Genomic DNA, 10,650 nt, shown 5'->3' on the forward strand with positions numbered 1-10,650 from the left:
TTTAACCGATATTTTTTTGTGTAATCTCTGCCCGTGATGTCGGATGCGTTCTCTATTAATCCTGCACGGATGTGCTTCTATCTGGAGCCAAGAGGAAGTCCGTCCTGGAGTAAACGTTTCAGGACTGTCAGGAGTCGAGCCTCCGGTTCTCTGCTGATGCTCGCCGCTCGCCGACCACAGATCACAGATCACACACACACACACACACACACACACACACACCGCACCACACGCCTTCTGTTGCTACACCGCTGCGGTCAGGACAGCTAACTGGGGGGGGCACCGGATATCCGAGGGGAACATTTCACACCTGATGAACGTGAGAGACTTGATTTGCGAAACAATGCCTTCCAGTCTTCAAACGGGTGCAAACGAACTCCCCCCCCCCCCCAAAAAAAGCGAGAAAATGATTCATGATGTTCATTCATAAGGACAAATAAAGAAGAGAGGGACGTTACCGCAGGAAAATGAGACAAAGCGGACTAAAGAATGAAGGTTTTCCCTTTCGTGTCCCAATCAGTACCAGTCTGTGCCGTGCTGAGGTTTAGCTGCCGTAGACGATGGACTGAGGATCCTTCCAGCCAAGTGATGCGTCCAGTCCGTTTGTCACAGTCCGCTCTGACCCAAAGTCCATATTACATCACATGGGGGGGGGGTCAGACAGGGCCTTCTGATGGTCTGGGTGTGTGTTGTCGGGGCTGTCGAGGCGTTTCTTCTTCCAGCAAGACGACGGCGGCGGCAGCGGCAGCGGCGCGTGACATTCAAAGCTGCCTCCTTTACAAGAAGTCCAGTTCCAGCGCTTGGTGCAGCGATACGAGGTCGCCATGAGCGGAGATCCGCCAGAAAGGCATGTTGTGCTACGCAGGAAGACACGCGACCAATGTCGAGTTAGAAACACGGCTAAAGCCCCAGCCGGCGTTCAGTCAGAGTCCCACGAGAGTCGAATGAACGAGCGCCGATTCACGTCTCGAAGCAGCCGAATCATGCCAAACATGAATTTTCTAAATCTGCAGCGGATGCTTGTGACAAACACAACGACACAACAACAAACAAACAAACTAACTAACAAGGTTCACCTGCTTCGCTGCAAACTCCTCATCCCGACCGTCGCCTATCACCACGTAAGTCACCTTCTTCCCGAAGCGAGAGACGATCCTCTCGAAGCAGCTCTCCTTCCCTGAGAGGAAGGAAGCCACGTCATTACGCCGGATTTAGAGTCTCGCAGTTTCATGAGGACGAACTGTTCCTTTGTTCTTCTGGCTCGCACCTATTTTTGTGGCACTGTAGATGTTCTCGATGGGGAAGACGTCTCCCAGGCCGTAAAGCAGCACTTTGGCCAGAGCCGGGACCAGCTGAGTGGTGGTGACCAGCACATTCATACACTTCCCCCTACGGAGAAATATCAAACACACATCTTCAAAGGGAAATTCAACCTCACAGGCCGAGGCCACCCCCCCCCCCCCTTCCTGTGAACACTAGGTGCGTTTACATGGACACATTTACCGGTAATCGAATTAGAAGCTTGATCGGAATAAAAATGCTTCATGTACACACCCAAATCGGATTAGTCTGACCAAATCAAGCTCAGTCAAAGATTCTATCTCGATCGAGAGGGGCGGTTTATACCGATTGATGATCCGATCAGGGTGCATTAAAACACGTATTCCGATGTTTCGGTACAAGCCGAATGTCTGTGATGTTAGCGAAACGCGCTTCTGTTATTCCCTGAAGCTAGTTGAAGCAGAGCGAGCGAAAGACAGAACTGGTCAATGTCTGAGACGAACACGTTGCCGGAGACATTAAAGGAGGAAACTAACACTGCAAACAGGGAAAACGCACAAAATAACGCTGAAGCAGAAAAGGGCGGAGTCATGTTTTGTTTACAACGGAAGTCGCTACGGCTTCTTCTACTACTATTTCCGGTATCTTTGGTATAAATTGCGAATGTCAAAATATTCTTTTCCGATCGAAAGTGTGATGCATGAACACGCAAGTCCTAATCGGATCAATATTATTAGAGTCTGCATCCCATCATAATTTTACTCCAAACTCTAATCGGATTAAATACATTTCGTCCATGTAAACGCAGCCGCCGTCTCCGACCTGGACTGGATGTGCAGCAGAGACTTGAGGGCGGTGCCGAGCCAGGCGTCTGTAACGCCCTCGATCTCGGACTGAAGCCGCAGCAGCAGCTCCCTCTTCATCGGACTCAACAGGCCTGGAACAAACAACGAGCGCCGATTTAGCGAATGCTACCTGGACGGACCGTTCACGCCCTACAGTAAAGAAAAACCATGAACACAGTCAGTTTGTTTGATGCAACCAGAATGAAGAGGGGACTTTGGTGTGACTTCCTGTCCGTTACAGGAAGTCACACCAAAGCATGACAGTGTTTTCACTGTTGCGTCACCAAAACGCAAATATTCCTGCAACGACGGGGAAGAGGAGGATTTATTACTGACGCCGACTCACCTTCGACGTTCCCTTTGTAGCTGTTGTAGATCTCTTTTAGCCGCCGGTAGCGGAAAGCCAGTTTGCGCATCCATTCCACCCCTCCCTGGACTCCCGTGGTGGCCCCCGCTGCCCCCCCACCACTGGGGCTATTAAAGCCATCAGTCAAAAAGTTGTAGTTACTGAAAGAGGAGGAAACATCCGGCGTTTATTATGTATAAAAGTGTGTAACAAATGCAGTTTGTGTGTGTTTCGGCGCAGCACGACGCGCAAAACACACACCTCAGTTCTTGTCCATTGTCATCAGAGGCAACATCCTCAACATGGACTTGGTCACATTCCTGGAAGGAAACAATGGGAACCCTCATCGTACGTTTGAGAGGACGGATTTATTAAATGGAAATCATGGATGGACGGAAGAGGCACTTGATAGAAGTCAGTTTACTGCTGCTGCAGTTTAACAGGTTGTCACTTTATCTTCTTCACCCTTCTCTAAATGACTTCCTGCGTAAACGTCTCGAGACCGGCGTCTCGTCCTCCCACTGACCTCCAGGTCGTTGAAGAAAAGGTGAGTGTCTGCAAGCTCGAAGATCAGCTCCTCCATCTGCAGGCCCAAGTTCAGCACCGTCGCCGGGTCCTGAATCCAGAAACAACAACAAAAATCAATCTGTTTTCTTCTTCCGTGTCCTGCGCTCAAACACGCCTCAGACATTAACAGGAACAAACCTTGCCGAACTTCTGTGCGAATGAGCCGGTGAGCAGGGAATGGAATATAATGATGGTTTCATCCAGATCCCACAGAAAGATACGCTAAAAACAGCAGAGAGGAGGAATAACACGCTTTAACCCAAGCCAGTTTCTGAGGTTCAACAATAGAACCTATGACATTAGACCCCGCGTTTAGCTCCAAGCAACAGGTTTAGCATAGACTTGAGCTAAAATGCTGCAAAGCAACACAAAAATCACCTCCAGGTCAGTCTCAGCGGGAGGGCAGCCGTCAGACTTCTTGCCCTTCCCTTTGGCTTTCCCGAGAGAGTTCCTGCGCCCGACCTCGTCCTGCTCTTTGGCTGCCGCGGGCAGAGACACGTTGACAGGAAGGGCAGCGCCTGCCGGGACGTTCTCTGGAGGAGAGACGTCTTTGAAAAAAAAAAAAGAGAGGTCCAAATTAGCAGCGGAATAATTCATGTCTCGAACCTCACAGCGTTGCTTCCTGTTCAGAATCCTGGATGTTCGCATTTGATGAGACGTTCGGGTGCTTTTGAAGCCGTCACAGTGTCCTCGACTTCTAAATGGTTAGCAGAAGTCATGTTCAAAGGCAATATAAAAGCATCGCCCACAAGTTTGGGGCGATTTCCCTATGGAGGGCGTCGTCCTTTAACGCAGCAACAAACATGGGGAATGGCATGTTTTCATTCGCCGTCAAACACAAAGGCGCCGAGGCGTGATGAGCTGGGTGGAGTTTTCTCACGCAAAAAAAATACGTCCGAACGCATCACACATCTACCTCAACAATAAATTTAAAAAAAGTGCCGAGCTCACCTCGGGGGGGTAGGCCAGCGGAGGCGGCCTGCTCCGACTTCACCGCCGAGTATTCGGTCACGCCGGCGCCGTGGTCGTCGCTGCTGGACAGTCCCGCCGGCACGTAGCTGGGAGGAAGCGTGTAGTACTGAGAGAACTGATTCTGCCCCAGAGAGTTGTAGCTGCTGAATTCCTGGAGGGGATCGAAGTGTTCAACAAGAGAAGGACGATACGGGGAGTCACATGGCAACATCTGAGAAGCCCAAAATATTAGTAAGGAGGACTGAAGTCGATCTTAATCAAGCCATCGTTAAATATTATCACAGAGGATTGAACAAAGCTGACACTAACCCACAATGGGTTCTAAAATTGGTCCGGGCCAGGAACAGATGGATGGCGTGTTTGTGTGAACTAATATAAATGACATGTAAAAGCATTACATGAAAGGATTTGACCTTTTACAGGTAGCATTACAGGGAAAAGGTAAAATGAATGAGGTTCATAATAACATTTTATTTAATCATATTATTTGGACAAGTTCGACGGACCGTATTATAAAGCCTAAGGGGCCGTATATGGCCCCCGGGCCTTAGTTTGCCCATGTCTGCACCAACCTGTTGGGCCACATTGGCGGGGGTTGTGGTGGTCGCCGTAGCCGAGAGGAGGCTGGAATAAACACTGGATGTCGTGAAGCTGGAGCCTGGAGACATACAACGCTCAACTTAAAAATAGTTCCCCGAGGGAAAACGAAAGCGTTTCTACATCTGAAGCATCTGAAGCAACAGGAAGAGGAGAAAGCGAAGCTGCGCCGCTGCAAGAGCTCCTTTGTGTCCGACAGACAGCTTGCCTTGGGTGGGGTATGAGTAGTGCAGATGGCCTGGCTGTGCTGAGGTATATGCAGTGCTGAAGCTGAGAAACCCAGGCTGGCCACCAGAGGGCGCATCAGGCAGCCCTGTCTCTGTTTTAATGCCTGGCCACATAGCACCTGAAGAGGAAAGACAGCAAGGGAAGCAAGGCGTGAAGGAGCATCGAGAGGAAAGTGGGGAAACCTGGAGCCTCATGTAGAGCAACAACACACACACACACACCAAAGGGTCTGGCAATGGGCAGACACATTCACTCTGTGCATATACCGCCATGTTTTATAATCGTATCATAGGGTGGGGGTACCAATGGTTGTCACGATCACTTTGGCAAGACGTGAAGCGGCAAATCGGATTACTAGAAGCACAAGCATAGAGCGGGGACAGCGATGGATTCATCAGCGGTGATCTGGCGCCTCGCGTCCGTTCAGCCATAGTCGGCTGGGATGGGCAGACCCGTGACCCGCGAGGCGGCTAAAGCGACCGTCTCGTCCACAAGGGAATGAAAAGACGGTCCTCGCAGCGCGAGGGGACAACGCAACGGGAAGAATCGGCGTCATGTCCAGCCTGCCCCTCATCCACAAGCACCAAAGTCTATCCCACAAAATGTCTGCCTCTTCCTCAGTCGATGCTACGACTCACCACCGAGAACCAGCGGTCAGCCGGCACGTTTCTTCATCTCGGAAGCTTCGCATTGATCAGCTGTGGCTAAATGAGGCCCCTGGTTATTTAGTCAAAATGAGATCTTTGTGTTTGAGCGAAAAGCAAAAACGAGAAAGCCTTTAAAGCGAAGTTCCAGAGATTTTATTGGAGGCTGTCGGAGAAGAAGCCGGGACTAACCGAAGGGCGGGAGGCCGTAAGTCTGGCCGGTCTGGGGGAAGTTGGAATACACAGTGGACTGGGCCATGGGAGGAAAGGCCGCCTGACTGGTGTACGACGTCACTGCTGGGCTGCAAAAAGAAGAGAGTGACAGAATCGGTACTTCTGCTCCAGGTATTAGTGATACACCCTGATCTGATACCAGGTAAATAGTGCAAAGATGCAGGTCCCCGCCCCGCATAGCTGTCAAAGTCCATAAATATCAGTCAACAATCGAGATATTGAGGAACAAATTTTGAAGCTCCGTTGACTGCAACGTTAAAGAAAGATTTCAAACTGATCCACAATCCAGGATCTCTTCTGGATCATCACCAGACGTCAATCATCTGTTCCTGGTAACATCCCCAACATTTCCTGAAGATTTCATCAAGATCCTTCCAGGAATGTTTGAGTTATGCTGCCAAAAGCCAGACAGACAGACAGACAGACAGACAAACAAACAATCCACGTTGCGGCTCATATCTCATCCTTGCAGTCTACTCACTTGCTTCCTGGATAAACTTCTTGCGCGTATTCAGGTGTGGCTGTTGTGTCTGTCAACAAAACAACACCGCTTCAGCTGAAACTACAATCTTTCTAACGATCATGTTCTGCAGCGAGGCTGAAGTTCTGACCGTACCAGGATGTGCGTACGAGTTCATGGAGTCGCCGCACGGCCGAGACGTTTCCCTCCCGTCCGCGCCCGACTGCTCCTGATCGCCTGTAATCAACACACCGACTGCGTGTCATTGAATCTTACAGGAGCATTTCTGAGCGCCGCAACGTGTTCTTTATGCACCTGCATCGAGCTGGGCCGCGGGCAGGACGGCGTAAGAGCCCCGCCGCTCCGACGAACCCAACACGGCCTCCGGGCTCCCATCATCACGTAAACTGCTGGTTGAGTACACATAGAATTCAACAGGATTATAAATATCCGATTGAAAAGGAAGAAAAATACATTCTGCAGCAGCATTTTAACTAGAATTTACAAGTTCAGACAAAAAACCCACCGACCTTTGTTCTTTCTTTAGTCCATCTGAATCCAGTTTGGCCTTCTTTGTCTGCGCAAGATCACAATAAAGGTTTGCAGCGTTACTATGACGACAACTCTGACACTCCAAGATGAAGATAATCAAACCAATGTCACAAACACTGACTGGAAGACGATCAAAAACAACAAACAAACCTACTTACATACTCTTCAAAGTATTTCACATATTATTCGACAGTGATTTGCTTTGGTACATCAACAATATTGTACACACGGACAGTATTACAGTATATTACGCAGTGCAGGATGGACAAATAATGGTCATGTGAAATAGTGACTGTGGAGTGATTGTTGCATTATTAAACAGTTTTATTGTTCGACCAAAATGATTCGTAATTCAGTCCTTATTTTGTCCGGCCTATAAAACCTAACAGATGCTTCTACAATTTACAACAAACCTTGCGTAAAATGTAAACGTTGTGCAAAAAAAAGAAAAGAAAAAAGCAGATTCTCACATTTGAACAGCAAATAGTGACTAAGAGTTGTTACATATAGATGATCCAAGCTTTCATTTATTAGCTCGCCTTCAGCAAAACTTCGTTTCGGCAACAAATCTCAAGTATTTGACGACGCTCATATTTATATCATTCGATTTTTCCATCCTAAAACCCAATGAAATCAATATGATCAACATTAGAGAGCTAAAAAGGAGGGCACCGTGTGCAAAAATAAAACTATGGTGTCATCCTAGAACCGATTTGTGAACAGTCTTTTTGATGAACGACCCCCCCCCCCCCCCCCCTGCTCTGTGGTAGACGGACTCACCGGCTGCTCCGGCGAGTCATCCATCTCTGCAGCAGAGCGACCCGACATTTCTGCTCAGGCAGCCTACTCTCTGTACCTGGAACGCACGTCTGGACCCTGTTTCACACAACCAGAGGAGCACAAGCACGTGACTGGGGGGGGGGGGGGGGGGGTTATGTCGTTCCCCTACATGTGATCTCCCCTCCTCTTGCCCCAAAAACACAGGGAGGTGGTGGTGGTGATGGGGGAACTGGGCCAGAGCCGTGAACTTCCAGATGATGAAATAAATTGGCTCCATTATAACTAGCTATCCAAATTAAGAAAAAATGACATCCAAGTAAACTTCGGAGAAAAGGATTAATGCCCAATTCTACCAATCTAAAAATGTCCTTTTTGGTAAGTGAGGTTTGGACTGGTTTGAAAATCTTTTCAAAGGGAAGCGCAGCAATCCAAAATGATGCTGAAGCTGTGTCCAGAGATCTGGCCTCATTTTGCCCCCTCCCCACTCAAACCACGGCCCAGGCTGGCATGGCGCATTTATCTAACTGGAATAAGACACTGACAAAAAAAAGAACAACGGGCCAGGCGACAATTTCAAATCAGGATGAATATGTTTACATGACGCATGCCCACGTGTCAGATTATACAAGATCTATGTAAGCGAAATAAAACAAGGCCACTGGAGGATCTACCGATGTTATAACGGTACTAACTATAGTTTAGAATACTCAACCACAGAATACCGCTAAACATGGTAATTTAAAGAAACACGTAATCTACACTTTCTCAACCGCGCTGGACCAAAACATCTTATACGACACTTATGTTGACCAATTTCTCGAAACACCTTTCCTGCATTTGATGTAGTTTAGTTTATTTACACGTTTAACTGAGGACATACTCGACGCTAGGCATGTTCTTAACAAAGCGGATTTATTTTCGGTTTCTTGTAAAATCTAGAAAGGAGGTTTGTTTTCAGTAATTAAATTACAATCTACTGACAGATATTTTGTACAAACAAATCTGACGCAGACAAGATGACCCTGTCTATTTGTCTTTTTGTCCAGCGATTATTTTATTTATTTATTTTAGTTTATTTTGCATTAGCCTGAAAAAAACGAGCAAGGCCATGGATTTTTAAGCAATAAAGATTTAAATAAATAATTCGGTATTTTTTTGTTGTCCTTAAAATTATGACTGTTATTATTATTGAAATCCAGGTACAGCTCCTATCCAGGCCACCTACAAATATTAGCATACTTGCATTGCGTTAGCTAGTACCAGTGTATAACGAAGTCCAACATCAAACGACTTCCCGCATATCAGAAGCTCGTTTCATCAGATTTACCAACAGAACATCTGAAACTCAATTATCGTCATAAGTCATCAGAAGAAGCGACATATTAGCAACGATCAGTGACCAACTATTAATGACGCCCTCGTCGTACATCCAGCACTTAGCCATCACCTTGCAAGGTTTCTAAGTAGCATTAGCCGACAAATGTGGTTTATATTTACACCGTTTAAAAACATTTTCTGGAACCAATGTGTGTACCACAGGCAGCTGTTTTTTTACGTGTGTGCCACGTAAATTAGATTTAGGCAAATGTTGCTAAATGATAAAACAAATGCTTTGAGTTACTCAGTTAGAGCTAAGCATGAAAGTTTTCGTTTCCAGGAATTAGTCGGTCACCGAGTCAGCAGCCATTGGAGTGGGTACTGAAATGGCATCGCGTGTGAGCATCACAGTGTCGCCGCACGAAGCACAGCAAAGCAGATCGCAAAGCATCCTCGAGAGCAGAATGGTGAAAAGCAGTCTCACCATTGAGCGAGTGGTTCGGGAAGCGCTTCGACCCAAGCGTCTTCAATAGCATCCACACTGACAAGCTTTGTCTGTTGTTAAGGAGCACTATTTTGCAGGAAGTTCTCTGAGCTACACTTGTGCGCCTGTGCGGCCACTCCTATCTGTTGACACGCCCACCGACTTGCGTACCGTGGCGCCATTACTAAGTGTTGGAGTGATGAAAGTAAACAGCGGCACATCATGCACAAAAGCGTCCAGAAAACACTTATTTTTGAGCCAAATTATAAAATTTAAAAACCGATACGACCAGAAAAAAGATTTCCATATGACACTGTTGATAATATTATTAGGAAGAAAAAAATGTATCCATTATTAATGCAGAGATTACAGCATAAACAGTAAGAGTTAATACATTAAATGTATAGAATCATAACAATCCAATCCAACGATCCAATCCGGACACCCCCGGACTCGATTGACTGTTGAACGTCATTGCAAATATCGTTGAATCATGACATTTAGCTTCTAAAGCAAAACAAATGTAATGTAAACAGAATAAATGTCATATTGCCAAATTAAAGTTCTAAACAGAAACGATACAAACAAATCGAGAGAACATACATATAAGGATCCTGTTCCTGTAGAGAATCCTTCATGCCTCTTTTACATATGCGTGCGGATCCTGTCCTATTTTATTATTTGTTGTGTCCACAACCAGATTCAAAGTATTTGAATCTGGTTGTATCTATTTCTTTAATATCTAACTTTACACTTGCAGTTTTTTAATTGACATTTTGTAATATGCAGTAAATAAAAACTCTGAGAAGGAAGAGTTGTCCTTCTGCTTTGCACTGCACAGCAGGAGCAACAAACTCCAGCTCCCCTTCAGCAGCCTGGAGGAGGAATTCAGGGTCTGTAACATAAGAGAGGCTTTAGCCTACAGAGACTCCAGTGACACCAGAGTAGCATCAGTAGGCATCGTGATCCGGACAGGCAGGAAGTCCAAAGCTCAAGAGGCGTTGGAGCAGGCGGAGCCTCGGCTGGTGGGCATGGTGGCAAGGCTGGGTGCCATTCCACAGCCACGATGCGACAGGGCCCAGGGCAAGGAAAGACGGCATCTTCTCCTGGAGGAGGTTCTGGGATGTGCTGAGGATGTGAGGACCAGCAGGATGGTGAGCATGAGGCTGCAATGGGGGGCATCAACAAGGTGGGAAGGAGTGGTGGAGAGGAAGCCGACCGGGAATGACATCTGGAAGGCAGAGCCAGACAGTTCATGGTCCAAGCTGACCGGCATAGAAGTAATGTTGCTATTCAGAACTGTCATAACTAGCATGAGAAACAAAATTAGCACACATCATGTC

General features: G+C 47.1%; 1 protein-coding gene across 1 annotated transcript; it reads right to left on the reverse strand.

Moving 5' to 3' along the window:
• Positions 1-741: 741 nt before the first annotated feature.
• On the reverse strand, positions 742-9,370 carry eya3 (EYA transcriptional coactivator and phosphatase 3). The gene is made up of 19 exons (XM_068747025.1): positions 9,308-9,370; positions 7,507-7,602; positions 6,705-6,751; positions 6,490-6,584; positions 6,331-6,411; positions 6,196-6,244; positions 5,673-5,782; positions 4,817-4,954; positions 4,584-4,669; positions 3,991-4,162; positions 3,418-3,587; positions 3,178-3,261; positions 2,999-3,088; positions 2,734-2,792; positions 2,473-2,633; positions 2,104-2,218; positions 1,268-1,389; positions 1,077-1,177; positions 742-857 (listed from the first exon to the last, which is right to left on the reverse strand). Exons 2-19 carry the CDS (start codon positions 7,552-7,554, stop codon positions 777-779), a joined length of 1,809 nt encoding a protein of 602 aa, XP_068603126.1. The 5' UTR covers positions 7,555-7,602; positions 9,308-9,370; the 3' UTR covers positions 742-776.
• Positions 9,371-10,650: the final 1,280 nt, after the last annotated feature.

The sequence above is a fragment of the Brachionichthys hirsutus genome, chromosome 13 (assembly GCF_040956055.1).
Source record: "Brachionichthys hirsutus isolate HB-005 chromosome 13, CSIRO-AGI_Bhir_v1, whole genome shotgun sequence".
Classification (NCBI taxonomy): Eukaryota; Metazoa; Chordata; class Actinopteri; order Lophiiformes; family Brachionichthyidae; genus Brachionichthys; species Brachionichthys hirsutus.

Coding starts and splice junctions, on each gene's coding strand:
- eya3 (XM_068747025.1), bottom strand. CDS start 7,554: ATGTCGGGTCGCTCTGCTGCAGAGATGGATGACTCGCCGGAGCAGCCG. Junction 6,245..6,330: donor GAACTCGTACGCACATCCTG/GTACGGTCAGAA, acceptor TTTTGTTGACAG/ACACAACAGCCACACCTGAA. Junction 3,588..3,990: donor CGCTGGCCTACCCCCCCGAG/GTGAGCTCGGCA, acceptor TTTTTTTCAAAG/ACGTCTCTCCTCCAGAGAAC.